Source organism: Aphelocoma coerulescens, chromosome 6 (genome assembly GCF_041296385.1).
Source record: "Aphelocoma coerulescens isolate FSJ_1873_10779 chromosome 6, UR_Acoe_1.0, whole genome shotgun sequence".
Lineage (NCBI taxonomy): Eukaryota > Metazoa > Chordata > Aves > Passeriformes > Corvidae > Aphelocoma > Aphelocoma coerulescens.
Window position 1 is genome coordinate 24,269,570 of NC_091020.1, and position 26,639 is coordinate 24,296,208.

General features: G+C 55.2%; 4 protein-coding genes across 9 annotated transcripts in view; 3 read left to right on the top strand and 1 right to left on the bottom strand.

Moving 5' to 3' along the window:
* Positions 1-1,369: 1,369 nt before the first annotated feature.
* On the bottom strand, positions 1,370-4,877 carry CYP17A1 (cytochrome P450 family 17 subfamily A member 1). The gene is made up of 8 exons (XM_069020449.1): positions 4,554-4,877; positions 3,922-4,060; positions 3,177-3,406; positions 2,856-2,942; positions 2,534-2,743; positions 2,116-2,285; positions 1,928-2,031; positions 1,370-1,687 (listed from the first exon to the last, which is right to left on the bottom strand). The coding sequence occupies exons 1-8, from the start codon at positions 4,875-4,877 to the stop codon at positions 1,419-1,421; spliced, it is 1,533 nt and encodes a 510-aa protein (XP_068876550.1). The 3' UTR covers positions 1,370-1,418.
* An 894-nt stretch (positions 4,878-5,771) lies between these two features.
* BORCS7 (BLOC-1 related complex subunit 7) lies at positions 5,772-8,950 on the top strand. 4 transcript variants are annotated; one of them, XR_011151773.1, is made up of 5 exons: positions 5,772-5,917; positions 6,313-6,375; positions 6,819-6,862; positions 6,985-7,284; positions 7,673-8,950. XR_011151773.1 is itself a non-coding variant. In XM_069019918.1 (5 exons), exons 1-4 carry the CDS (start codon positions 5,777-5,779, stop codon positions 7,286-7,288), a joined length of 273 nt encoding a protein of 90 aa, XP_068876019.1. In that variant the 5' UTR covers positions 5,772-5,776; the 3' UTR covers positions 7,289-7,334; positions 7,673-8,950. The 4 variants fall into 4 exon arrangements, 3 of the variants coding, with proteins under 3 accessions (XP_068876019.1, XP_068876018.1, XP_068876017.1); XM_069019918.1 differs by having other exon boundaries at positions 7,264-7,334; XM_069019917.1 differs by having other exon boundaries at positions 7,264-7,284.
* A 329-nt stretch (positions 8,951-9,279) lies between these two features.
* Positions 9,280-13,627, top strand: AS3MT (arsenite methyltransferase). Of its 3 annotated transcripts, none has more exons than XM_069019921.1 (11): positions 9,382-9,523; positions 9,812-9,852; positions 10,363-10,490; positions 10,597-10,747; positions 10,824-10,960; positions 11,228-11,297; positions 11,533-11,614; positions 11,701-11,832; positions 11,938-12,080; positions 12,453-12,587; positions 13,428-13,627. In XM_069019921.1, exons 1-11 carry the CDS (start codon positions 9,415-9,417, stop codon positions 13,524-13,526), a joined length of 1,227 nt encoding a protein of 408 aa, XP_068876022.1. In that variant the 5' UTR covers positions 9,382-9,414; the 3' UTR covers positions 13,527-13,627. The 3 variants fall into 3 exon arrangements, with proteins under 3 accessions (XP_068876020.1, XP_068876022.1, XP_068876021.1); XM_069019920.1 differs by having other exon boundaries at positions 9,441-9,495; XM_069019919.1 differs by lacking the exon at positions 9,812-9,852 and having other exon boundaries at positions 9,280-9,495.
* A 3,055-nt stretch (positions 13,628-16,682) lies between these two features.
* Positions 16,683-26,639, top strand: part of CNNM2 (cyclin and CBS domain divalent metal cation transport mediator 2) — a 119,284-nt gene continuing 109,327 nt past the window's right edge. The window contains exon 1 of the mRNA XM_069019922.1: positions 16,683-18,255. Coding sequence (XP_068876023.1) covers positions 16,683-18,255 — 1,573 coding nt within the window. The remainder of the gene's footprint in view (positions 18,256-26,639) is intronic.

Here is a 26,639-nt window from a genome sequence, read left to right on the forward strand (position 1 = left end):
ACGCTGGCTTTTAGCACCTGTGTGAGTGCCTCGGCAAACAGCAAGGCGTTGGCCCCGTGTTGATTCTGGCAAGGAGGAAATCCCTTCCCGTACCAAGAGCAAAATCAAATGCCTTGGCAAAGGGGCACAAATGTGCTGGAGATCCTGTTGATGCTCCTGGAGGCATCCTGATGCTGCAGGAGACTGGAGTGGAGCCTCCCTGCCAGTGGGTGCTGCCAGTGACAGGATCTGGGGCAGAGGAAGGACCAGGCTGGCATGGAGGTGCCAATCCCCAGAGAAGCCTAGAGCATCATGTTTAGCCAGGTTTTCCCAAAGCCCGTTCTGAGTCCCATCCCCCTTCACCCATCCAGCTTCAGTGTGCCCTAGCAGAAGTGGAGGGATTGGAAACCAAGTGGCACCCCTGGTGTGCTGGAAACAGGCAGGGAAGCAGGAAGGTGTGTGGGGCTCAGCCCTTAGGAGCCATCAGAGACTCCATGCAGCAGCAGAAGGGCTGAGCTCCTGCTGTGTGCTCCCTCTGCCCAGCTTCTGATGGGTCAGCTGCTCAAATCAGCGTAAAGATTGCCCTTGGGGCAGGAATGTGCATGGCAGTTTTACCTCCAGCTCCTCCCTACCACACTGAAACCCCCAGGAAAATGGACTGGGAGAAGGGAGGATGCTCCCGGTGCTGTGCCAGGTTGCAAACGCATTGCCTTCATCATCATCCTTGTCCCACAGGCTGACAGGACCCATTTGGCATCAGAAGCTGGTGTTGAAAGGCCTGCATGAAAGCCAAGTTCTGGGGGTTTGAAAGAACTCAAACACACTGAGCAGGAAGTTCAGTGGTGGGGAAGTTTATGCTTGTTTTCCTGCCTGCTAACAAGAGAAAGAGCAGGGGGAAAATGAGGGGGTGTGCAGGGCTGGGATGTCACATTGTGCTGGGGCTCTGTGGGGCTTTCCCCTCTGCCTTGGCTGCTTTCCCTCCAGGGGCCCTGAGCCATAGCTGTGCAGCTATTCAGTTAAATATTAAGAGGTCAAGTAATAGAGAACCAGAAACCTAATTACACGCTGCCCTCCATGGCACAGTACTTTTTGGTGAAAGCAAAGCAAACACGGCCCCTTGCGTTATGGGAAGGTTGTGCTGCTGCTGGAGTGATGGCCAAATTCCAGGCAGACAGCGAGTGCTCAGGACAGTGAGCAGGCAGGAGCTTCCATGCTGCTGCAGAGAGGCCACAGCCTCCCAACTCAGCCCAGTGCTGACAGCAAGTTGTGGGGCCACCATACATCTCACACCGGACCCTGCCCACCATCTCCTGCCCAAAAAATTGCTGGAGCCATGCTGTGTTGGGAATAGCTTTATCTGGATAACCCCCCATCCATGGGGCAGCCTCTGTGGTCCCACCCCCCACCCCCCACTGCCCGGGATCCCAGGCTCCTCCCCATCATGAGGCTGCTCTCCAGGCTTCCCTCAGCCTGGCCTTCACCTGAAACTTCTGCACCTGCAGCACGACACCAAACTTGCCCTCCAGCGAGGGCAGGGGCTGGTCCTCAGGGCACTCGAGTGTGAACCTCTGCAGCACCCAGGCCAGGAAGAGGAAGAGCTCCATCTTGGCCAGGACTTTACCCAGGCAGACACGGATCCCGGCTCCAAAGGGGAGGTAGCTGGGTGAGGGTGAATGGATGTGCTGGCCCCGCTCATCCAGGAAGCGGCCTGCAAGGGGAAGGGGCATCACTGGCATCAGCAGGGATCAATCCCTTATGCCTGAGACCTGCCCGAGTTCATCACACGTGTGTCCCTCGCGGGAGCTGCAGGAGCAGAGAGGTGCGAGTGCCTCAGACAGGAGCATGATCCAACCTCCCAGCACCAAGCGTCCCCCAGGGCTCAGCCTCTCCTGCTGCACCCACCCTGCCATCCCCTGGCCCAGGAGAGGATGGGGATCACACAACCCACCAGGATTGAACTCCTCAGGCTTGTCCCACTCCTTCTCGTCATGGTGCACAGACCAGAGGTTGATGATGACCCTGGCACCCTTGGGGATGGAGTATTCCCCAATGCTGCAAAGCGGACACAGAGTGAGGCAGTCACTCCCACCCCGCAGTCTCTCCCCACGACCTGGATGTGCCCCAGGGGGATCTCACCTGGTGTCGGCAAGGGACACATGTGGGATGAGCAGGGGGGACACGGGCCGGATGCGCAGCACTTCACTGATGGTGGCCTCCAGGTAGGGCAGCAGCGGGCGGTCGCTGAGGTGGGGGTGACGCACCAGGCCGATCTTGTGGTCCATTTCCTCCTGGATCTTCCTCTGGACCTGGGAGGGGAGCAAAGACCGGTGTGGGAGCCCAGGGAGCAGGGTGCCCTGTGCACAGTGGGGTACACCCAGCATCATCAGCATGTCCTGTCATATTGTGTGGGGCAGAAGTAAAGTGTCCACAGCCTGATCTTGCTTATCTGCAGAGCCTGATTTCTCTTTTGGCACCTGCCTTCCCCAAAGTTCCCCATGACATCCCTGGTGCTGAAGGGAACCCAGGCTCCCCCGCTGTGGGGTGCAGAGCCTACCTCAGGGTAGTGGAGCAGGTAGAGCACAGCCCATTTAAGCACAGTCGTGGTGGTCTCCACACCAGCCCCAAAGATGTCCCCCACTGTCATGAGGAGGTGGTCATCAGTCAGCTCCAGCCCTGGCTCTGGGGGGCTGCTGTTCTCAGCACTGAGCCTCACTTGCAGGAGGGCATCCATGAGGTCCTTCACGGTGTCTCTGCAGAAAGCTTCCTGCAGAGGAACATGAATCAGCCAGGCTGTGCTGGGCACAGTGCTCACTGCCCCAGCTCCAGCATCTCCCTGTCCCAGCTCCAGCATCTCCCTGTCCTGGCCCTTCTGGCACCTTGTGTTCAGTGAATTTCTGCTGGAGCAGCTGGTCCCGGACATGGAGGCATTTCTTTAGCAGGGCCAGGTCCTTGTTGGGAAATATCTGAGGGAGAAAAGCCACATTACAGACTACAGCTACAGACTACAGACTGCAGCTCAGCCCAGCCCAGCTCCTGCAGGCCCCCAGGCAGTCACTCTGTGCCCACAAATGTACTGGCTCCTGTGGGTCACCAGGGCAGGGACCCTCCTAACTCAGGAGGGCTCCTACAGGACACCTCCCAGCTCCTTCCTCTCATCTGAGGTGAGAGGAATGGGCAGTGCCCACATCCCCGCTCACCTGGAGCCAGGGGAAGATGTCCACCAAGCTCTCCTTGGCCACAGTGTCCACGATTCCCTGGCTGTACTCCAGCATGGCCTCGAACTCAGGGTCCCCACGCCGGTACGAGGAGTTAAAGCAGAGGGAGCAGACCACGTTGGTGACGGCCCGTGTGAGCTCGGGGGCCATGTCCAGGGCCGTGTCCTGCGCAGCACTGAGCGTCTCACACAGGGATGCAGCCTCCCGGCAGACTGGGGCGGGGGAGAGGCAGCCAGGGAGTGATGAGGGGGTGATGATTAAGCCAAGGGGGTGAAAGGGGCAGCTGGGGGCTGGAAGGAGGGGTCCCCTGCTCATTCAGGATGTGCAGCCTGCAGAGGGCACCCCCCAGACAGGGCTGGGCCCTGAGGGGCTGGGATGGGCAGAAGGGACAATGCTGGGTGGAGGAGCAGAGAGGATGGAGATGTGCAAGGATGTCCTCCTGGGTGGAGCGGGGAGCTGCTGGCTCCATGCCTCAGTTTCCCCATCTGTGAGTGAGGGGAACTAAAATTCAGGGTGGAAAACACAGGGAGAGGTGTTGGTAAAGTACAGGGGATAGAAGGAGAGGAACAGAGCCCCTGCCTGGCAAGCTGAGGGGATAGCGGGGGGCATGGGCTGAGCCAGAATCTTCTCTTGGTTCCTAGGGAATCAGGGCACTTAAGAAGAAAAAGTCCTGCGTGGGAGGGAACCAGAGCTGGGAGGGAGCCTGGGGCTGGTGGGAGGCACTTACTGATCCTCTCGAGGGCGAGGGAGCCCTCCCCGAACATCGAGAGGGCAGTGTGCACCAGCTTGCGCTGGAACTTCCAGAGGGGTCCGTAGCTGGCGAAGGCGATGTCCTTGCCCCCCCGGGACAGCAGGTCCGTGGTCACCTGGGGGACAGGCAGTCCCAGGGTCACCCCGCTGCTGGGGGAGCCCCGCGGGGGACGGATGATCATCTCACCCCACCCCAGGGACGATCCGGGGGGCTGGGGGTTAGCGCAGGCAGGCAAAACACAGGACATGAGCTTTGCCTTCCCCCTGCCAAGGACGGATAAAGAGGTTTGGGGACAGATGTGAAGGTTAGGGGCTCTAGGATGCCCAGGGAATTTAAGGGATGCAGGGAGCCTGGTAGTACCTGAACCCACATCCCCGTGCCCAGGGATGCAGCCAGCTGCAGGAAAAACAGGCACCCTTGGGATGGCGGATGACAGGGCTCGCCCTGGAGAACAGAGTATGGAGGGGCTGCCCTGGCCCTGGCTTGCTGCGAGCAGGATGGGGAGGGGACACGGACCCTGCTGCGTGCCAGTGTCTTTCTTGGGAGCGTCCCTCGCCTCACCCCACGCCACAGTGGGAAGGGGTCCCCAAAACCTGCTGCCGACTCACGGTGCGGGGCCGTCCGGCGAAGTCTTTGCCCTTCTTGAGCAGCACCTCCCTGGCGTGCCGATAGCTGTTCACCACCACCACGTAGTGGGAGCCCATCCAGAGGGCGTAGAGGCTGCCGTAGTGCCCCTGCAGGCGCCACAGCCGCAGGTGGAGCTGGGGGTGCCCGGCCAGCTGCAGCAGGCTCCCCACCAGCGGCAGGGCCGGCAGGCTCCGCGGGCGCCCCAAACCTGTCGCCGTGGCCATTGCCAGGGAGTCCCGCCGGCGCGCCAGCCGCCAGGTGCAGAGCAGGGCCAGGGCCAGCAGCAGGGCACCCAGCAGCGGCATGGCGGGGCCGGCTGCGGGGCTGCGGCGCGCGGGGGGCCCTTATAGCGGCTGCGGGGTCGTCGCCTTGACTCTGAGGCGGGCTCGGCTCCTTATCGGGGGGACAAGGAGGGGGGAGCCGGGCGCTGGGCCCGTGGCCAGCTCTGCAGCTGTGGGCACATGGCGGGGGGCGAGGGCAGCGGGGCCACGGCCACCCTGGGTGGCCATGGGGGAGCTCCTTCCAGCGCGCTGGGGGCCAGGGGATGCCCGGGGTCGGATCCGTCCTTGGGGTTCCGTCCCCAGGGCCCTGTGGTGGGCCAGGGGTGTGGGGACAGCTGAGCCCTCGAGGTCTGTCCTGGGTGCCATGAGCACAGCTGGGGGGGTCTGGTGGGGCACTGGAATCCATACCCAGCCTGGGAGCGCCTCGACAGACCCGGGAGGGAATGGGCAGCACTAGAAATGCTGAGAAGCCCTGAGCATCCCTGATCATCAGCTCTTGTCAGTGCTGGGGAGACACAGGTAGCACTTGACACTGCTGGGCAGCCTTCGGCAGTGCTGGTCAGCGCTGGTCAGCCCCTGGCACCATTGGTCAGCCCTGGGCAGTACAGGGGGAAGCACTGGCCAGGGCTGAGAAATCCTGGTCGGAGCTGGTCAGTGCTGGTCAGCCCTGAGCAATGCTGAGAAACCCTGGTCAGCGCTGGTCAGCCTTGGTCTGTGCTTGTCAGCCCTGGTCAGTGCTGGGCAGCCTGTGGGTGTCTGTGCCTGAGGTGATGAGGTGTCCTGGGGGAGTCCTTTGGGAACAGAAGCCACTCCCGGCAGTGTCCCCGACCGCCGCGAGCTCTGTGCCTTCACGACCCTTCAGGCCCCCGGCGCTCGCCGTAGCGGCTCCCGGGGTAGGCGGGGCGGGGGGCGGGCGGGGCAAGATGGCGGCAGGGGGCGCGGCGGACGCCCAGGCGCGCTTTGGGCACTCGGTGAAGGGGCTTTTGACCGAGAAGGTGACGAGCTGCGGCACCGATGTGATCGCTCTCACTAAGCAGGTGCTGAAGGGCTCCCGCAGCGCCGAGGTGAGCGGCGGGTGCCGGCGGGCGGCCGGTTACAGGGCCGGAGCGGAGCGGGGTGCTGGGAGCGGGGCGGGCGGCGCAGTGCCTGCTGGGAGCTGTAGTCCGAGGAGGGAACACATTCTCGTGTCTGGGCAGGGACGGGGACAGCGGAATCGGGATGCGGGCACGGCTGGGCAGCGCCTCGGGACTCCGGCGGTGGCAGGCGGGAGGGTGACTGCCAGCTCTCCAGGGTGACAGGTGGGGGCGGTGCCTCAGACGCTCCCGATGGATGTGCTCTCACGGCACCGCGGTGATCCCCGCACGGTGTCACCCCGAGTATCACCCTGCCAGCCGTCACGGGGGCCTCGGGAAACGCAAAGCTGCAGCGTCTCAGCCTGGTCTGTGCGTTTGTCTTTTAGCTCCTGGGTCAAGCTGCGAGAAACATGGTGATGCAAGAAGATGCCATATTGCACTCGGAAGATGTAAGCTGTGTTCTTCTGCTCAAGCAGCAGTATTTCTAGGGACAGGAGGAGAGGAGGGTGGTAAGAACAGTTTGCAGCCGTGCTACTGGAGCCCTGGAGTGAAATACATGACTTCAGGCAGCGAGGCTGGTGGCCAGGATAATTTAGTGCTTCCTCAAACCCAGTGCTGCTGGACTCCGGTGTCCTGCAGCCTGGCGGGCCCTCAAGCTATGCCCTCTCTGACAGAAAGCTCGAGGGACTGTGGGCTGAAACAAAACACTTGTGTCTCTGCCTGTCACTGAAAAGGAGATGGAAGTGTGTCACTGCTGACAGACACTGACGGGGGTGTTTTGGAGGCAGTGCAGCAATACAGTGGTGGCTGTGCTGGAGGAACTCCCCAGGCCATTAGGACAGCTTGCACTGGGATTTCTGTAGACATTAATTCTTTGTTTTATTCTCCACAGAGTTTAAGAAAAATGGCCATAATAACTACTCATCTACAGTACCAGTAAGTAGGGGACACCAGTAAGCAGGCGTTCGCTCTTGGGGGCTGAGTGGATCCCTCGGTCCTTCTCTGTTCTCTTTTAAGACTTTGCATGGAGCTGGCTCAGACTGATCCCTCTTTTTCAGTTCTTCAGAGCTGAGCAGGCCCTGGAGCTGGAATTTTCCAGCACTCTTCAGGCTGTTTCGGGGTGGGAGCTGAGTGTTTGCCATGCACTGTGTCTCCCATGAGTGTGTATGATGCACCTGGGACCAAGAAGGAGAAGCCAGTGCTGCTTCTGAACCCCAGGACTTAATCCAGAAACACCCTGGAGTTTTGGCCTCTTGAGCCCTTGTTCAACATAACATAAACTGTGACTGAGATTTTGTTTTTCTAATGCTCTTTTTGTCTCTCCTTTTCTTACCTAGGCAAGAAGCAATTCAAAAGAAGTGAGTTCTAGGAGGACCTGGGGAACACGCGTGGGGGTGCAAAGGGGAAGGTGATGGAATTGGATGGGGGAAAGCAGAGTGGGAAGGTTTTTGCAGCTGCCTTTGAGGCAGATGCTGGCCCAGCAGGATAATGCTTCAGTAGTGTGAAGAGATGGGAATTGGAGCAAAGAGATGGGATTCATACCGAAGCTTCCTTATGTTTCACTGATGTGATAGCACCTGTGAGGCTGCTTGTGGTCGAGATGAGGGTGGTGGGAGCAGAGCTGTGTACAGGAGGGTGCGCAAAGTGGGGTTTGCCTTGTGGGGACACAGAGGGGGTAGAGGGTACTCCAGGGTTTCTCTTTGCTGTAGTGCCAGTACTAGAGCTGCTCTGGTCCCTCGGGCACAGGTAGCACAGCACAGTCTGGGAGCAGATCTCACTGTGAATCTCCTCTTGCTTGGTGCCCAGCGTGGAGCGCTCATCAAACCTGCAGGACCAGCTGAGTCACTTGCTGAAATGAAGGGGAGCCGAAGGCAGGACATCCTGACTGGCACTGAGGGAGTGAAGCGTCCTCTCCCCTCCGGGGCTCAGAACTATGTCTGGATGATGCTGGATGTCAGCTGGGATGTGCGCAGAGTCTGTGTTTGTGGGCACGTGGCCCCCTCTCGTGAGCCTGCATCCACACCTCTGCTCTGGAATGCTCACCTGTGCACCCAGACCTGGCTGAAACAAACTTCCTGAAGCTTTGCTCCTCCCAACAATTCCTTTGTCCGCTTACTTCCCATGTAGCGTGAGGTGCTCAGCCCACACCAGCACCCCTGGCAAGAAATGCAGAGTTGAGGCATGGCATTTAAATGCAGGTGCCTGCAGTTTGCCACTGGTCTGTACTTAGCCACAGAGGTGGCACAGAGTGCAGGTTATTTAGGGCATTTTAATCTGTGGGCTGCAAGTGCCTGGGTGGATGAGAGGAGCTTCAGTGTAGGCTGAAGTGCCGGTCCCAGCACAGAATTTCTGAAACCAGGAATCTGGGCGCACATATCTGCCAGTGGCCTAGCTGGATGTGGTTTGGCCATTGTCCTCCGAAGAGGTTATCTTATTTTCCACTCTGCTAGAGTTTGGAACATCATCCCTTCCCAGCCCATGTGTGCTGCATTCAGCCTTCAACTGCATTCCTTTTCCTGGGCTGCTGCTCCAGCTCTTGATGGAGCAGCCTTGGCTGTGGTGTGTGTTCGTATCTGGTTGGGAATGTATCCAAAGGCCCATCCAGGAATCAGGCAGGAGAGCATCACGAGCTGGTGTGTTCAGTTCTACACTGCTCTGTTGAAGACCAGTGACCTGTTCACATCCAGGCCCAACTATAAATACTGTGTCTTGTTTTTGGTAAGTCACTTATCTGGAGCACTTGGAGTGCACGGGAAGCACTTGTTTCCCTGAGTGTGCTTTTCAGCAGCTGATAGGAGCAGGCAGGCTGAGAGCTGACATTGGCCTGCCGCATTCCTGTTGGAATAATGCTGGAGTCTGGCTCCTGTGCTGCAGAGCCTCCTCCTGGGCTAGATTTCACCATCCCTGTCAGTATTTTTGCCGTGGTTGACATTCTGACCCCAGCTTTGCAGGTGCACTTTGGGAATGAGAGTTTTTCCTGCGACTTTCTTGCTGGGAATAAAAGCTGTCCTGAACACCACCAAACTGCAGCAGTCTGTCCTGGATTCTATTGCTGGTGGTCCCTGTGCATCAGGAGACTGTTTGGGATGGTGGGTCTCTGCCCCCCAGGGTCCCCCATTCTGCTTCAGCTCCAAGGGCTTTGCAGAGGCAGTTTGACCTTGTTGCAGGTGGCTTGTCCTTTCCAAGGTCCTGTCCCCTGCAGAGGCTACAGCAGTCCTGTGACATTAAACCTGTGGCATTAAACCTGCCCCTTTGGGGCAAGCAGGGACAGGGCTGCACCGTGGAGGTGCAGAGCTGTTGGGGAAGAGGCAGCAGGGTGGGTTTTGGGGGTGTGGGTGCATTAAGAACCATGAATGACGGCAGCGTGCCCACCACGGGAGCAGGGCCAGCAGCCTTCACTGTGCCTGTGCGCCTGCGGGGCCGGGTGCCAGGGGCCTGGGCAGGCGGGAGCCAGTGTCAGGGCGGAAGCCAGGCCTGGGCAGCACAGGATGCCGGGACAGCACAGGGTGTCGGGGAGGAGCGAGGCCCAGGCTGGGCAAAGTCCAGCTGAGGCACTGCGGCTGGAGGCAGTAAGGCAGCCCAGGGCCTCTGTGGGGAGTGCTGGGGCTGCCCTCGGGGCCAAGGGCTCCCCGCAAAGCAGGGGAGGGAGGATTTACCCTACAGGGACTCATCTCTCGAGGGCAGCTGGGACTGGGGTTTTTTTGGGGTGGGGATATGTTGCCAGGTGCCCCCTGGAGCATCCTACTAGTCTGCAAGTTTTGGGGGGGGGTGGTCTCGGTTCTGCTGGGGGAGAGCAAAAAGTGGGGAAGAGGGGGATTCAGAGCTCTTGGGAGGACCTGGTGTGGTGCCCACCTCTGTGGTGTCAGCCCCACATTCTCGTTGTAGTGGCAACTCCCTGCGGAGAGCAGATCCACCAGGATGTGCAGGTGACGGGCGCGGATGGGGACTGGCAGAGGGATGGGGCAGTTGGGCAGGGCGTGTGTGCCTGGGCTGTGCCAGGGTTCCTGATGCTGCCAGAGGATAATGTTTGTTTCGGGGCCCAGACAAAAATGTCAGGTGCAGTTGGCAGCTCTGCTCCTGTTGCACACAGGGATGGGGGGCTGAGCAACCCGGCATTTCCCTGCCCTCGTTCCCTGCACCCTTCTCGGCCAGAAAAATGGTGGCTGCAGCCTGCAAAGTTACTGCAAATGGGAATTAAATTCCCTCCTGCACAAACACATCTGTGCATGTGAGCAAAGGGAACTGGGGAGGATGGGGGTAAGGGGATGCCTGATCTTGGCATAGTTTTTGGCTGGGTGGAAATGAAAGTGCCAGTGCCAGAGGACATGCGGGCATGTACAGGCCAAGTGCAGGCATGGGCCCCATGTTTTGGAGCATGGGGAGCTCCCAGGGCATGGCTTGCCACAGTTTAGTGGCCTCTGTCCTTCCCATCTCAGGATTACTATGGCAAAGAGCTGCAGAAGTCAGAGGACCTCAAAACCAATGTGTGCACCACCTCAGCCAGGCCCCTTCCCAAGGCAGTGAGAGATGCTCTGGAGCGTGTCCATGAAGAGGTGGTGGCCAGGTAAACCCCAGGGTCTCTCCTCCATTGCCATATCCCCATGGGCTGCAGCCCCTTCTCGGCTGTGCCGTGGGGCACCTCCACCCTGCTCAGCTCTGCATCCACCCAGGTACTACGGCTGCGGTTTGGTGATCCCTGAGTGCCTGTCGTCGTGCTGGATCCTGGACCTGGGCAGTGGCAGCGGCAGGGACTGCTACCTGCTGAGCCAGCTGGTTGGGGAGCAGGGCCACGTCACCGGGATAGATATGACTGAGGGCCAAGTACGGCACAGATCTGGGGCTCCCCCTCATCCTCCCAGCAACCCCCCCACATTGTTCCCTTCCTCCCTCCTGCCAGGTTGAGGTGGCGAAGAAGCACATTGCCTACCACATGGATAAGTTTGGCTACCGGAAGCCAAACGTGGAGTTCTTACATGGTTACATGGAGAAGCTGGGTGATGCCGGGCTGGCTGATGAGAGCTACGATATTGTCATGTAGGTGCCGTGCAGGGCACAGTCACCCCTAGTCCTGCTGCTTCCTGGGGCTGTGGGCTGGGCCTGCATCCCAATGCGTCACCTGCTTCAGAAGCATGTGTTAGGAAAAGGGAAATCCCAAGCCAGAGTCTGGGCTAGAGTCTGGGAGTATAAACTGCGCTTTTCATTGGTGTTTCCAAATCCTGTGTGAAGCAATGGGACACACAGCAGCTGGTGGTGTTAAGTGTGTAAGAGGCTGCAAATAAGCCTTGGTCTCCTCCTCCACAGTTCCAACTGCGTGATCAACCTTGCCCCTGACAAGAGGGCTGTGCTGCAGGAGGCCTTCCGTGTGTTGAAGGTGATGGTGGGCTGGGGCCTGTGGCACCAAAGCAGGCTTGGGGTGGCCCTGTTGTTGGCGTGCCACTGAGAAGCAACAAATGGGATCCAGTAAGGCAGGGGTGCAGGATGGGGTCAGGGGAGGGCATCTCTGCAGAGGGTCCCAAGAAGGGTAGGATTAGGGGATTCCCAATTCTCCCTGCCCCTTTCATCCCTTTGCTTCTTGAGGTCTCCCTTCACTCCTTGCTGCCTTCCAGCCTGGGGGAGAGATGTACTTCAGTGACATTTATGCCAGCCAGCGCCTGAGCGAAACCGTCCGGAGGCACCGGGTGCTGTGGGGTGCGTAGGGCTGTGGGATGGGGGTGACATGGCATGGGGGGACTGGACCTTTGCCTCCATCCCCCATGACTGTGGTCTCGTTCCAGGAGAATGCCTGGCAGGAGCCCTGTACTGGAGAGACCTGTACAGCATTGCTGAGGAGGTGGGGTTCAGCCCCCCATGCCTGGTCACCGCCAGCCCCATCACCATTGGCAACAAGGAGCTGGAGGGCATTGTTGGTGAGGATCCAGCCAGGCCGTGTCAGCTCTGGACAGCTGTGGGGAGCTCTGCTGGGATCCCAACCCAGGTGTTCAGTGCCCAACCCACCACCCTCTCCCTTGTAGGTGACTGCCGCTTTGTTTCTGCAACTTTCCGCCTGTTCAAGGTGCCGGGTGGCACCCAGGCTGGGCCAGGACAGGTCATCTACAAAGGCGGGATCATGGGGCACGAGCGAGAACTGGTGTTTGATGCCAACTTCACCTTCAAGGTGAGGGGAGACGTGCTGGGGCTCTGCAGGGAAGGGTTAAAGCCGATGAAGCTGCTACTCAGCAGCATCCTCTGTGATCTGGGGGGCAAGCTTTGGTGGAGGGGGTGGTGGGTGGGAGCAGAGGGGCTGTGTAAACCCAGGGGAGTGCAAATGGACAGGAAAGGGAGACAGATGCATGCGCTGCATTGTGGTAAAGGTAGAAGCAGGACATCCATGGTGGCTTCCCAGAAGCTTGGGTTTTGCGGGTGTTTCTTCAGGTTTTGGGCCAAGATGTGCCCCTGCTTTCACTCTCCCCATCATCTGGCTGAGTGGCTGGAGCCCCTGGGACATATATCCAGGACCCCAGGCCTGTGACCATTCCTCTGCCCCCAGGAAGGAGAGGTGGTGGACGTGGATGCTGAGATGGCTGCGATCTTGCAGAGCTCCAGGTTTGCGGGGGAGTTCCTGATCCAAGCTGGCGGGACCAATGCCGCAGCACTGCAGGGCTGCTGTCACAAGGGAGTGAAGGTTGGCAGAAGGCAGCTCCGTGGCTGGGCTAAGGAATTGGGACATGGGTGTCCCATGCCATCAGAGTTGCCCTGGGGTATCAGAGGGGCTGTGGCATGATACCAAGACACCTGAGTGCTTCTGGGCTGGGCAGGAGCTCATGGGACACCAAGAGTGGTGCCTGGTGCCTGAGTCAGGACAAAGTGTACCCCTACCCAAGCTGGAGTTCTCCAAAGGGGGGTCTTCTCTAACCACTGCAACATATCCATGGAGACTGGTGAGGCTGACAGCTGGACTTCCCTGAGGTTTCCCAAGGGGAGTCATCCTTCTCCTGAGGGCATGGCTGTGCACAGCCTGCCCCAGGGAGCTGATGGCCCATCCTCACAGTTCTTTTCTGCCCATTGCTCCCGCGGCGGCTGATGGAAGAGCAAGCTGGCCCTCACTGCCAGCCCTGACCCTGCAGCACAAAGCATTCTATCTGCTGGAAGCCTCTCCCTTCTCCTTGGTGGTCCCTCTGGCCTGTAGATGGGCCAGGAGAGACAAGGGAGATAACACCCTGCAGCTGCGTATCCCTGAAATACAGCCTTGTACTTAGGAAGGGGAGATTTTCTCAGATCTCTGTCCAAGGAGGCATTTCTCAGATAAAAGGAGAGCCAAAGTCCCAGACAAGCTCTTGGCTTATTCCTCGCCGCAGGGAAAAGCAGCTGGGGTGACTCAGGAGCTGCCCCCCATGATAGCTAAGGAGGGTCTGCTTGGGTTGCTCTGCTGGCAGGGATTGAGCGAGGGGCAAATGCCACTTTCTCAGGTGCCTCTTGCTTCCCACTGGCCTGATCCTGCCCTGGGTTTTTCTCTGCCCTCCAGGAGAAGATCCGTGATCCCTTCCAGCTGCTGGAGTGGCTGACAGCCCCAGGTCCTGCCTGCTGTCCTGGTGGCACCTGTGGTCCCCCAGGGTGCTGCTGAGTGGCAAGTGGTGCCCCCACACCGTTGGAAGCCAGCGGGGTGAGAGGACTTGGCCCCAGGGACATCTTCTACCTGAGAGCAAATAAACGTCTGAGCTCAAAGGCTGTGTGCTTGTGGCTGCCTCAGGGCTGGGGGTGCTGTGCTTCCCTGGCAGGGCTGGTGGGGCAGGTTGTGCCTGGTTGCAGTGAGGACCCATCCTGTGGGTCCCCTCGCTGTGGGGCTGGCAGTGGCTCTGTGGCTTGGGCACACAGGCAGGGACAGTCTGTCCCACTAGCAGCCCTGCAGCCCATTCCAGGAGATGGGGATTGCTCTCTCCTTCCTTGTGCAGTGCCACTGAGGTTTCTGTTTTCCCCCGGATTCCCATCTAGTTTGAAAGCCTTGAGTCTCCTGCAGGCATCACACCTGCAGAGTTCTGCAGGGAAATACAGCAATTCTGGAAAAGCAGAAACGTGTCCAGCTGCATCCCACAGTAGGCAAAGAGCAAGGTGCAAGGGCTTTGAGGCTGTGGTGGGAGGTGGTGGGCTGCATTCCTGCTGCCCAGCATGAATCCCACAGGACCTGGCCCACAGAAGGTGTTTGGGAAAAGCTGGGGGCTGCTGAACAGCTAAACTTAGAAATGAGGGACCATTTCCACCCCTCCTCACACAGTGATTTTCCAAGAGGGACCAAATTTCCCATCTCTGCCACTTAAACATCATCTTGCTGTGGCATGAGGGAAGTTAAGAAGCAAAACCCAATAAAATTTGGGTTCAAAAACAAACATGGGCTGTTGCCAAGGATGCTCTGCAGTGACACTAGCAGCAGCTGAGGAGGGTCCAGGTGTTCAGGACCCCTGAAATTGTTGTGAAATTTTGTGGAATGACCTCACTGATGGGACCTTGGGAGGAAGAAGCTGTTTAATACACACACCCCACCCCCAGCCCTCTTCCTGGATTACTTACAAAGACTTCATCCAAGTCCCCAGTAGCTCATCCTGGGAGGTTTGCAGCAATTAGCTCCTGCTATCAAAGACAGTCTTCCCAGTGGGAACGGTAGAGCAGGTGGGGCAGAGGGGTCCTAGCTGCAAATCCCTTCATTAAAAAGACATGCTTCCCTGGCTTGGCCTTTCAACTTGCCTGGGAAGAGCTGCACCCACAGCGAGATCCCCTCTCTGTGCATACAGAAAAAGGCCACAGCTTAAATGCCACTGCATTTGCATAGCACTGTGTTTTTCCCAAGTTCTCAGCATGTCAGGGAGGAAGCAGCTAAGAGAACTTGACTTTGATGTGGAGCATTAGAGGTCTTCACCAGGTTGTTGATGCAGTGGTGTTCTCTCTGCCTGGCTTTGCTTGTGCACGCACAGTCTTGGGGTTTTCAGCCACCAATGTATGAAAAGAGGAGTCCTGCAGCCCCATCCCATGTGAGGAACTTCAACATAATTTGTCCAACACCCCAGTCTGTGTATTTTGGTGATTGTAGAGATGGCCCAAATCCTGTTCTCCTAGTGTGAAGCTCTGCAGCATTGGTGTCCTCCCTCAGCAGGCAGACAGGGTGTTGTGATGGCAGCAGCCAGAAGTTGTGATGGTCTGATTCACTCCGAGGGGAAAGAGAAGGGATTCCTGAGTCCCTGTTCACTGTGGTTAGCAGGGTGCCGCTGTGGCTCAGGGACACCTGTCACCTCCCTGGGGAACCAGGCCTGCAGAACTCCCTCAGGATGAGCTGAATGAGATTTGGAGATTTGGCTGTGACTACAGCCCCCAGAGCACTGTGCTCTGCTCCACACTGTATTGGGTTGCCCTGCACAACTTATTCTTCCATTTTCCAATCACTTAAACAGAAGGGAGGTTGTTTTACCTCCTCTAAAGGGTGTCAGCCACTACAAGCCACGATGGCTGCTCCCATGGCTGTTCGTCTCTGTCTGTCCAGGATGCTGAACTGTTTCCTGGCTCCTTCATGACCGATGGACATGGAGAGATGATGACCGGGTGTGGGGTGTGTGTTGGGACAGCAGCCGCGGCCTTGGGAACAGCCGGGCTCTCGGGGCGGTGGGACATGGCACACGGTAGTTTACAGGTGCTTTCCTGAATCGGGGCTGTCGGCCCTCCGTGCATCCATGCACTGAGGATGAGCGGAGCGGGACAACCGGGGCGGCTTCGGACGTTCTCCACGAGAGCTCCAAACCCCGGCCCCGCCCGCCCCACGCCCCGGCACGGGGCGGCGGAGCAGAGCAGAGGTGAGGGAGGAGCGCGGCCCGTCCGTATTCAGTATTTAATGGTTAATTCCGCTCTCAGGCGCGACGCAACTGAGGAGATGTCGGGGCGGACGGTGCCCGGGGGCCGCAGTGTGACGGCTCGATTTCTGAACGTCGCACGGTACTGCACCGGCGGCGGCTCGGGGCCGACCGGGGAACGGGCACGGCTGAAAGAGCCGCCCCCGCCGCAGCAGATCGCGGCGGGACGCACCGGGATGCGCCCCGTTAGGCTGGGCCTGCGAGGCGCAGCGGGGCCGCAAGGGGGCGCTGCGCGACCGCCGACCCGTGCTGCGCGGGGACGCGGGGCGGCGCTCCCGGGCCGCTGAAGGGGGCGAGCGGCGCGGCGGCTCCGAGGGGAGGCCGCCGTGGGCCGGGCGGGAGCGGCGGGGGGAGTGGGGAGAGCCGGATCGCCCGGCCCGTTCGGCCGCCCCGTGCCCCGGCGCGGGCGCTCCCGGGGTCGCTCCCGCCGAGCGCCGGGCGCTCCGGCCGCACCGCACCCCCATTGGTCGCGCCCCTCCTAAGGCTCCGCCCCCTCTTGCCCCGAGCGCCGTCGCCATTGGCCGCGGCCTGGTGGCCGGCCCCGCCCCCGCGCGCCCGGCGTACACACCGGAGTCACGCGCCCCCGGGGCAGGAGCGGGGGCGGGGCGCGGCGGGGGCGCGGCCTGGCGCTGATTGGCTGCTCCCAGTCTGGGCCCCTCCCCCGCGCGGCGGGCGGGGCGGGGCGGGGCGGGCGCGGGTAGAGGCGGCGCTGGTCGGCACGGCCCGGCAGTCGCCGCCCGTCGGGTCCCGCGGGCAGCCGAGCCCGCGCCTCCCCCGCCGCCGCCGCCGCCGCGCCCGCCGCCACCGCCGCCGCCGGGGGAGCCGGGGCACGCCGCAGGCGCCGCGCGGTGATGCGGGGCCGCGGCGGCGCCGAGCCCTGACTAAAGATGGCCGCGCTGCCCGGTGGGAACATGGCGGGGGGCGGCCGGGGGGCGCGGGTGCTGCTGCTGCTGCTGCTGCTCGGCGGCTGCCTGGGCCGGCGGCCCCCGGCCGCTGCCGCTGCCGCGCCGCCCGCCGCCGTCGTGCCCCCGCCGGCGGCGGAGGAGACGGTGATCATCGGCCTGCGGCTGGAGGACACGGACGACGTCTCCTTCATGGAGGGGGGCGCGCTGCGGGTGAGCGAGCGGACGCGGGTGAAACTGCGGGTCTACGGGCAGAACATCAACAACGAGACGTGGTCGCGCATCGCCTTCACGGAGCACGAGCGGCGGCGGGGCGGGCGGGCGGCGGCGGGGCCGGCGGGTCGCGGCGGTGGCGGGGGCGGCGGCGGATCGGCGGGCAGCGGCGGGGCCCCGCAGCGCTGCGGCATCCGCACGTCGGACATCATCATCCTGCCGCACATCGTGCTCAACCGCCGCACCTCGGGCATCATCGAGATCGAGATTAAGCCCCTGCGCAAAACGGAGAAGAGCAAGTCCTACTACCTGTGCACCTCCGTCTCAGCCCCTGCCGCCGCTGCCCTGGGGCCCGGGGCTCCCGGAGGGCTGGCAAGCGCCGAGGGGCCGGCGGGACCCCCGCCCTGGGGTGAGACCACTTGGATCTACCATGACGGCGAGGACACCAAGATGATTGTGGGCGAGGAGAAGAAGTTCCTGCTGCCCTTCTGGCTGCAGGTCATCTTCATCTCACTCCTCTTGTGCCTCTCGGGCATGTTCAGTGGCCTCAACCTGGGCCTGATGGCCCTGGACCCCATGGAGCTGCGCATCGTGCAGAACTGTGGCACGGACAAAGAGAAGAACTATGCCAAGCGCATTGAGCCTGTGCGGCGTCAGGGCAACTACCTGCTGTGCTCCCTCCTGCTGGGCAATGTCCTGGTAAACACCACGCTTACCATCCTGCTGGATGACATTGCCGGCTCTGGGCTGGTGGCCGTGGTGGTCTCCACCATCGGTATCGTCATCTTCGGCGAGATCGTGCCGCAGGCTATTTGCTCTCGGCACGGCCTGGCCGTGGGCGCCAACACCATCTTCCTCACCAAGTTTTTCATGATGATGACCTTCCCGGCCTCCTACCCTGTCAGCAAATTGCTGGACTGTGTCCTGGGCCAGGAGATCGGCACGGTCTATAACCGTGAGAAGTTGTTGGAGATGCTGCGGGTCACCGACCCTTATAACGATCTAGTCAAGGAGGAGCTCAACATTATCCAAGGAGCCCTGGAACTGCGCACCAAGACTGTGGAGGACGTGATGACTCCCCTCCGAGACTGCTTTATGATCGCCGCCGAGGCTGTGCTCGACTTCAACACTATGTCCGAGATCATGGAGAGCGGTTACACCCGCATCCCTGTTTTTGAGGGTGACCGCTCCAACATTGTGGACTTGCTCTTTGTTAAGGACCTGGCTTTTGTGGACCCCGATGACTGCACGCCACTCAAGACCATCACCCGCTTCTACAACCACCCGCTGCATTTTGTCTTCAATGACACCAAGCTCGATGCCATGCTGGAGGAGTTCAAGAAAGGTGGGCTCGTGCCTGTGGCGGGTGCGCGGTGGGGTCAGCATCTACCTACTTGCAGCAAGGGAGCTCTGCAGGGGGGCCTCTGGGGCTCCTGCTCGCGGAGGGGTGTGGGAAGGTGCATTCCGGACAGTGAGTGACCAGTATTTAGGCATCTGCCAGATCTGCTCGTTCCCTGGGCCAGAAAGCTGATCCACGGCTGGGATGTGCCCCCAGCCTTTTTTCCCCCACTGCACTGGGATGTGTGTGTGGGCGTAGTGCCAAGCAAGGTTGTTTTCTTTCTTGCTTTTTCCACTCATCTGTCCGTTATAGTGAGAACCACTGACGGGAATCTGCGCCCATTCCTTGGCTGTGTCTTCTCTGTGCTTTTTCAGCTGGCCTGATGGGGAGGAGTGGGTGGGCTGCTCGGGTGCCTTTCAGGCTCAGTGCACACACGTGCTGAGATAAACAAGGCGTTTTAGCTCCATTCATAGGCTCAGCCAGCCGACCTCAGCTCCCTGCTCGTGTTCTAGTTACTTTGATTGACACTTTGATCTTGTAACTCATAAATCATTTCAGTGTCTTAAAATATGTTCCAAAGCACCTGTCGGTGCTGCACTTCAGAGTTACAGCTCTTTTTTCCCAGGCTTCCTTGTGCCTCAGGACCACAGCCTCAGCAGAGATGTGACCCTTTCTACCTCTTTGGTGTAGCTTGGGTATTAGCTGCGTCAGAACGGGACTGGGGCTTTCTGCCTTTGTTTTAATTGTAGGTGGTGGTGACTTGACAAATGCATCTTAATTCTTGTTAGAAGCTCTTGCTTATGAGAAAGGAAAAACCTATTTTTGTTTTTCTTTTCATGTCTGTTCTTGCCTGCAAGCCAAATAATAATGTTCTATGGCCTGTGCAGGAGGGAGCTTTCAAAGTAGCTGTTAAGTGAAATTTCAGACAGTTTGGTTGTGTGGACTCCTGTGCTGGAAAAAGGCCATTTGGAGTGCCACCAGACTGTTCATACCCAGGGAGATCTGATCAAAGTACCACAGAACAGCGTGGTTCCTGGGAGGTGATTTGCTTGAGAGGGGAAATCTAGTGGGGAATATTTGAGTTCACCTTTTATTAACTGCAAAAGTAACCTTGAAAAGAACTTTGTGGATTGGTGAATGTTCTTTCCAGATAAGTTTAAATTGCAGCTTAAGCTTCAGGTGCTGTTTTGTCCACATGCTAAGCTCTGGTGTCATGGCATTTGATCTTCTTCATCCTGCTTAATTCAATATTGGGGATTTGGAGGCTTACCTCATCTTTATTTCATCTTTGTGGCTAGAAGGTGAACATACTCCTGCTTTTTACTGACCAGTGCAGCAGTGGTTATCTTTATCTCTTTCAGTCTGTGTGTAGAGATGGGGAAGTCTTACTTGGTTTTGGAGGTGTTGAAGGAGAGATGAGGGAGAGCCTCCCTTGGCTGTGGTTTCTATGCTGCAGGATCTGCAGCTTGGATGTGGGAAAGTCAGGGATGTCACTTAATTGTTGGGTGGTTAAGGTGGATTTTGCTGCATGTGCAAGTAGAGGGTGGTTCTTCTTCCCCTCAGTCCCTGTTGTTCAGACTCCAGATAGCACAATAGGGTTCTTAGAGACTTGTAGGTGTTTTTTAGTTCTGTGTGCAGCAATGTGTCTGAAGAAATAGATGTTTATTTCCCTTGTCTGAAAGTATGCTAGCACTCCTGTGTGTTAGCATAGCAGTCCTTTTATTTAACAGCTGGGAGAATTAGGTGTGTGCTTTAATCCTGCGAGTGTGGCTAAGCCAAATGCCTCCTTACAGTTCCTGAAACTGGTGCTTCAAATAGGCTTCTTAACAATTCTCCTGGATGGCTTGGAAGGTGCAGACTGGAGATCACTTTCCCTGGTAGCCAGAGGGCTTCTCTTACCTGTGCTAGGAAACATCCCAGTAGCACAAGTTCAGGATCACTTCCTAACGTCTGTGTTCCCTCCTGAGGTAGCTGAATCCTGGAATAGTCTCTGTAGTTGGGAATTAATTCAGGCTCATTTGAGCATACTTAAATGTTTACTCCAGAGTCGCTATGCTGGTTGGTCTGTATGGGCAAGCCCTGTGTTAGGATCAGCTCTGTCTTAACTGGTTTCTCTTTAAAAAGTGCAGATATAGTGGAAATAAGTGGCTTCCTTTGTGTCCTTTGAAATGAATGTAAATAACTGATAGCTGGCTTGATCTGGCATAGCGCGGTGTCTTTTGCAAGAGCTCTTCCAACTTTCTTCTTCAGAGCAACCTTGCCAAATTCCCATGAGAATGTACAAATTAAGGGCGAGAATCAAATTGCATGTTACTCTCCAGTAGAGTGTTGGAAATAAATAAGCTTACAGTTTTTAATCATTCCCTTCCCATCAGTGATCTTCTGCCACAGCCAGCTTGCTTCAAAACTCACAAGTGTGTCTTTTTTTGATAGCCAGGCCCCTGCTACCACTGTTGGGTGCAACAGGCAGCTCATGTGATAGTGCTGTCAGGTAATACTTTTAATTGATTTGAGGAGAGAGGATGGTTTCTTTTTTGATAATTAGCTGGGTGGGTGGGGTTTTGAAACTCACATTTTGGGCAGAAGCAAAACATTCTTAACCTAAATATGGAATGGAAGCTTACAGGGAGGAGATTAAAAGCCAAGCATGGCAGGATATGCATCTTTATGCTGTTGCAGAAGATGAAATGGGTAATTCTGTAGTTGTTTCTAAGTGCTTAGGCTGAACAGCTGGAGGATTTGGTGGTGGGCTATTGTTAACATTCTTTGACCACAATTGTAAAATAAGTATCTGTTTCACTTCCACGCTGCCAGGCAAGAAACTTAATTTTAAAAGAGCTTCAGCACGTTCCCACTCCCTTGCCGCTCAAGTCTCCTAAAGTGTGAATAAACATGATTCCTGAAGCAGCCCACAAACAAGCTTCTCCTCTAAAAAGCATGGTTTACTTGCAAATAAATAAATAGCTTTTGAAATAGGTGCAATTTTTCTGTTCTAAAAACAGACCTTAAACCTTTACCAGAGCTGTCAAATCCACTTGCCTACAGGTTGAGCAGGCTGAGTGCTTAACTTGAATTCAATCATTCAAATTTAATGCAAGGGAGTCTAAGGCACCTTTTCCACTGGCTGAGGAAAGGACCTGCCTGACTTTGCTCAGAGCAAAGAGGTATCTCTTTTGAAATGAGTTCGCTCTGAGCTAATCTGATGTTGGCTGTTGCTGTGAAGGGGAGCAAGGCGTTACCTGTTCCAGGATTGATTTGTGTCGTGGCTCCTAATCTGCAGCAGAGAGTAAAAGAGCCACAGAGTCATTTTTAGAAAGAAGCTGGTGAACTGTCTCCACAGATCTCCTTTTTCTTGTCAACATGTGTGTGGACCTGCTTTTTGTTGTTGTTGTTGTTTTCTGTTCCTTTTTGACAGTCTTCCTAGGTCTCTGCTTAAATGTTCTCTGGCACTTGCTCTTGGTGTTTTTCGCAGGCAGATCTCTGCATGTGTGATCCTAAATCCAAAGCTTTCTATTTCTAGCTCCCTGTCTGCTGGAGCTACAAAAATTCGGCTTGAAAAGCCTCATGTTGTAATACTAATATTTCAAGATTGGCCCACTTTCTGCAAGCCATTGTACAGCTGTGTTCCTGGTGGCCTGGATGGCTTTGGAGGGCAGCAGTTTCTCAGTTGGAGTTCTCCTTATCTGGGAACTTTGAGTCATATGTTTTGATCTTATTTATATCTGTTTCCACTATTATTTTATACTACAGATCTGAGCTTACTAACCTGTTGCAAAGAAGCCACAATAACTGTGCAGCAGTTCTGAGCTCTTGTTTTCTGGATCACATGGCAGCCTTGAGAAAACTCCTGGATTCCTTATTAAAATCATTGCCAACTGGACCTTAGAAGATCTGTCTTTCCTAAAAACAATGTATTTAGCTTGATTGATAGTTTCTTCAGGCTCTGTTGTTCTTGTATTGTCTGGTTTTAGTAGCATGTATGTTTGGTGGCTGTATTTAGAGTGGATGTTGGGGAAAAATGTCCATTTTTTTCCTCATTCCTCTTCCCCCTCGAAAGAAAACCAAGCCCCAGCAGCCTGAAACATAAACTTCTGACTTTTGAGTGCAGAGAAGAATACTTAGACCTACTTCTCTTTTGAGCATAGAGATCCTCTTTTTGGAAACAGGTAGGATAGCAAGTAATTCCTAGCCTAGGGATCCAAAGTTCTGCGTCACTGTTGTTGGTCTGAGGGGTTTTTTTTCTGTTATTAGGTCACTTGGTCTGAGGAGTTTTTTTTTTGTTATTAGGTCACTTACCTTTCTGGTGCAGCTCTAATCCAGGTTTGTAGGTGGCTTCTTTACTGGTTCCTTTCAAGTTTTATGACCTGCTGAATCTGAGTCCAGTCTACCCTTGAGTAACTTTGATTTAGTAGCTCTGAATGCTCACTTTCTAGTTTATCTAGCAGGTTGACTGTCTCCTGGGTGCATTTTCCGTGTAACCCTGTGACTGCAGCATTACGAGAAAGTGGAAGAAACAACGTAAATCCTTTCTGGGATTATGAAAGGCACGTAAAACTTCTTGGAAAACAATATCGTTTTCAAGGCTGCTTAGCTAATAAAAGGCACCTCCTCCGATCCTTTTGGGGAAATTCATGTTACAGAGAGAGGGTGTTGAGGAGGTCCAGTGTGGAGACTTTGTGAAGAGAGTAGGGGAGTGGTAGGTGGGAAGGAATTTGCCACCAAGAAACAGAAGTCTTAGCATGCTATGCCTGCAGATTTATTCCCTGAACAAAAATTACATGTGGGGGTGGGGGTTGCCTCGTGACAAACTGTTCCTTGGCTGTCTGACAGCGCAGCACCCGCAGGTACTGCACTGCCAAGAGCTTTGCTGGCCTTGCAGAGCTCCTGGGGGATGCGTGCTCGTTCCACTGGAGAGCAGCGGATGTGGGTTACTGCAGGCAGCCCTCCTGCTGGTATGCTGAGGGAGAGGCGCCAAGGGGAATGCATCAGGGAACAGCTCCAGTTCTTCCTGGGCTCCTGACTGGGAACGTTTTATAGGGACCAGGAGAATAGAGGCTACTAGGAGAGCAGCCTTGGTGAGGAGCCCAGCTGGGGACTCCTTCTGCTGCTGAGAGTAGGAAGAAACATCTTTCAGGTGGCTGGCAGGGAGAGGAGTAAGTGAATTGAATGGCTTAAGCAGTAGAGGTTTGAGTTTGATGCCCATGTTGGATATGATTCTTTGATTGCTATTTAACCGATTGTTCGCAACTCTTGTCGTTCGACAAACACAAGAAGTTGCTTTTTTCTCCCCTCAGCTGTTTGCTCAGTTAGCAAATGCTTTCCTGTGCTGAAGCTGATGGGAGTGAATTCCACCACAAGTGAACCATGCTCCTATCTGCTTTCTCTGTGTCTGTAAATGTTATCTGTAATAGGCACAGACGTAAACTTCAAGTCAGTCTGTGCAGCCAACAGCATTTCACAGCCAGTTTTGGAGCAGGATAGACCGAAGAAGTAGAATGTCAACTTATCAGCAAACTCATTAGTGTGGGAAACTGATCAGGTAGTTTAACCATTGCAGTGTCCTTCCAGATCTGAGAATTTTTTTGAGTTTCTTTTTTTTCTCTGCTGACACGAGGTTCTGTGGAGCAGAACATTTTCTCAGTGAACTTCAGTTGACTCTGAGGGCATAAGAACAATAACAGCGAATCCTCTGCAGCAGGTCACTTCTGACAATGGCTGGGGCTGCTTAGAGAAAGTATTAGAAAAGAGCCAATTTATTTTGTTCCCTACAGAAGCTTACTGATCTCATCAGGCTGTGATTCAGGAAGTTCTGGGACTAAAGATACTGTCTTTATTAAATAGCCCTAGATGCTTATTTCTCTCTGTGAGTATGTCTGATCAACACTGAACCTTTGTCAGCTCCTGCACAGAAACAAACACCAGTAGTGGATGTCTCCTGTCTGTAGCTGTGTAGTGCTAGCGGCAGAGAAAGGTGGGTCTAGAAGTACATTTCTGATTGTCAGTTATGTATGAAGCCATCCAAAGGTAGGTTTTGTTTTGTCAGGCTATGGTATCACTCTAGCTGGTAATTTAGGAAATGAGGACGTGAGCCACCTCACACTTCATATGTGTTATGAGCCCGAGTCCCCTTCCTGTGTTATTGAAGGAATCATTATAGTGAGGGGAAGTATTGTGGGGGTTATTAGGCTGCTTAACTTGGAGCGTCAATGCCACTAATAACTGTGACAAGATCTACTCATCTTCCTGGTGTTGTCTGGTGTCAGATTTTGTCTTGCTCACTTGGAGGGCACACATCCCACTGCACAGGAATTAAGACCCGGAGGATTCAAAGTAGTTTCACTACTTCACCTCTTTTAAACATTTAATGTCTTCTCAATATTAGGAGTCCTAAGTCAGTCTTACAGCAACTTAGTCAGGATCAAGTAGGCAGAGAGTGAAAGCAGTGGCTGAGCAGTGTCGAGCGAGTCTATCCACCACCCAGCTATGCTTTTTTGCATTAATATTTAGCAAGAGCTCACTTTTGCATTTGCTTATGTGCCTCTACAGAGCTGTGGTGCAATTGCCAGTCTAGGTAGGCCAATTGCACTTCAACTATTGAGTCCCTTCCAATTTCACTAATGGAGCTTATAAAACTAGCCCTCAACACAGGATACTCTGAACCATACCCCAGTGAGTGCGACCTGGCACTCTCGTTAATTTGACAAGGTCCTGAATTACAGCCTACCAGCTACAAATAGGAGTGTAAATACTTGGTGCTAATGAGCTACTGCCCACAGCACATGGCTAACAGTCCATACCAGGTGGTTGATCCAGCCTGGCTCCTGCCAAGGTCACTGAGTCATTTCAGGGCTATCAAGCAATGGGGTTTTGTTTCACTTTTCACCAATTTATAATCATAGAAAATGAGACGCATAAATCTGTCATTAACCTTCTTCTGGAGGAATGCATCTTTTCGCTTGGCCAAGAAATCTGCATGGCCCAATATTTGGTAGAAGAAGCTATGCTGGGAATAAACTAGGGCTAAGTGTGATGGTATACAAAGCATCTTGAGAAGGGCATGAAGAGAAAGACTGGTTAAAGAACTATAAGGGAAAGAGATGACCTCATCACCTCAGTGTAGGTGGTCTTACAGAGAGGTAGACGTAGGGAAGAGAAAGGGATGGCTTGGAACAGGTGAGGTGTTCCTATAGTGTTCTAAATAGCTTTTTGTACAACATGGACTAGTAAAGTTCTGATTCTGCAAAACATGTTGTTATGAGTTGAGTCAGAGGAACTGAAGTTTTCCCATAGCTTCTTAAAGAAACCTCCAAACCCAAAACCAAACGCCAACAAGAAACCCACCAAAACCCCCTCTAATGTTAGGACTCCAGGACATCAAGCCATACAGTGTCTTCTGCAAAGTGGGCATAGAAGAACCAGGTCCCTATTTGACACTCCAGCTTGAAACACGAAGTTGCAATAGCAGAAGGAGAGACGGCAGTGAGAGCCATCATACTTGGAGAGGAACTGAATGTTCTTATGACTTGCCACTGGAGTTGCATGTACCAAATGTTCTTAACACAGTGGCCAGGTCAGCTTATCTTTGCGTTCTTGGTCTCAGTAATAATGCAGCTTTGATTCTTTAAAAATTGCCTCCACTAACTCACTCCATTTTTTGTCCTCCTTTACTCAGAAGTGTTCTATTCCCTATTTGTGGCTTTGTCTGTAGTAGCTTTCTGCTCTGAAGGGTCATAGATAGGGGCCCTTGGAAATCTTTGAGCCATTGTTGTTGTGTTTTCTGTTAAAATTGTCTGGGAGCCTTCCAGAGTTTTGGTAGACAGACAGTTTTCACTGAAGTGAAGAGTAATTTTCAGGATTTTCCACGCTTCCATGCTGTCTATGGGGCATCATGTAAGTTGTTTGCCTTTGAGGATTGGGTTGTTGTAGTACACAACCTGTAATGCCAGAGGTGTTTCTTTGTCTGAGTTGGCTGGCGTGTTGAAATTGGGTTCTTACATGGGTGTTTGTGGGTTTTTTTTGATTTAAAAACATGACTCAGACTTGCTCTTCACCTACTGGTGATGATATCTGCTTAAAAGGACTAGTGAAAGAATACTAGAAAAACAACTTGTCTTGTAACCAACTTGTCTTAAAATATCGAAGCCCTAGATTAAACAGAAACCTCAAAGTGTAGAAAGCTTGTGTGGTTGGGACTTAATTGTGTCTCTTTATATTGAAGCATTTCACTTGTGAATTGTTTGGTATAATGATTTCAGTGTTTATGAAACAACAGCCCTTCTCATCAAGGAATTGTATTTTGAAGGACTGAGTAAGTGTGATGCCTGTCAATCTGGGAGCTGAAACCTGATGATTGTGGAGGCCCTAAGAGTTTACAAGTTAACAGGACTCTG

What these genes read in the sequence shown, in the direction of transcription:
- BORCS7 (XM_069019916.1), top strand. Translation starts at nt 5,777, where the DNA reads ATGGCGGCAGGGGGCGCGGCGGACGCCCAGGCGCGCTTTGGGCACTCG. An exon ending in ACTACTCATCTACAGTACCA is followed by an intron (nt 6,863 to 7,263) that starts GTAAGTAGGGGA and finishes TTTCTTACCTAG; the next exon opens with GCAAGAAGCAATTCAAAAGA. An exon ending in CAAGAAGCAATTCAAAAGAA is followed by an intron (nt 7,285 to 7,732) that starts GTGAGTTCTAGG and finishes CTTGGTGCCCAG; the next exon opens with CGTGGAGCGCTCATCAAACC.
- CYP17A1 (XM_069020449.1), bottom strand. Translation starts at nt 4,877, where the DNA reads ATGCCGCTGCTGGGTGCCCTGCTGCTGGCCCTGGCCCTGCTCTGCACC. An exon ending in TCGCCGGACGGCCCCGCACC is followed by an intron (nt 4,061 to 4,553) that starts GTGAGTCGGCAG and finishes CCTGTCCCCCAG; the next exon opens with GTGACCACGGACCTGCTGTC. An exon ending in AGAAATTCACTGAACACAAG is followed by an intron (nt 2,744 to 2,855) that starts GTGCCAGAAGGG and finishes GTTCCTCTGCAG; the next exon opens with GAAGCTTTCTGCAGAGACAC.
- AS3MT (XM_069019919.1), top strand. Translation starts at nt 9,280, where the DNA reads ATGACGGCAGCGTGCCCACCACGGGAGCAGGGCCAGCAGCCTTCACTG. An exon ending in CATGAAGAGGTGGTGGCCAG is followed by an intron (nt 10,491 to 10,596) that starts GTAAACCCCAGG and finishes GCATCCACCCAG; the next exon opens with GTACTACGGCTGCGGTTTGG. An exon ending in GGAGCTGGAGGGCATTGTTG is followed by an intron (nt 11,833 to 11,937) that starts GTGAGGATCCAG and finishes TCTCCCTTGTAG; the next exon opens with GTGACTGCCGCTTTGTTTCT.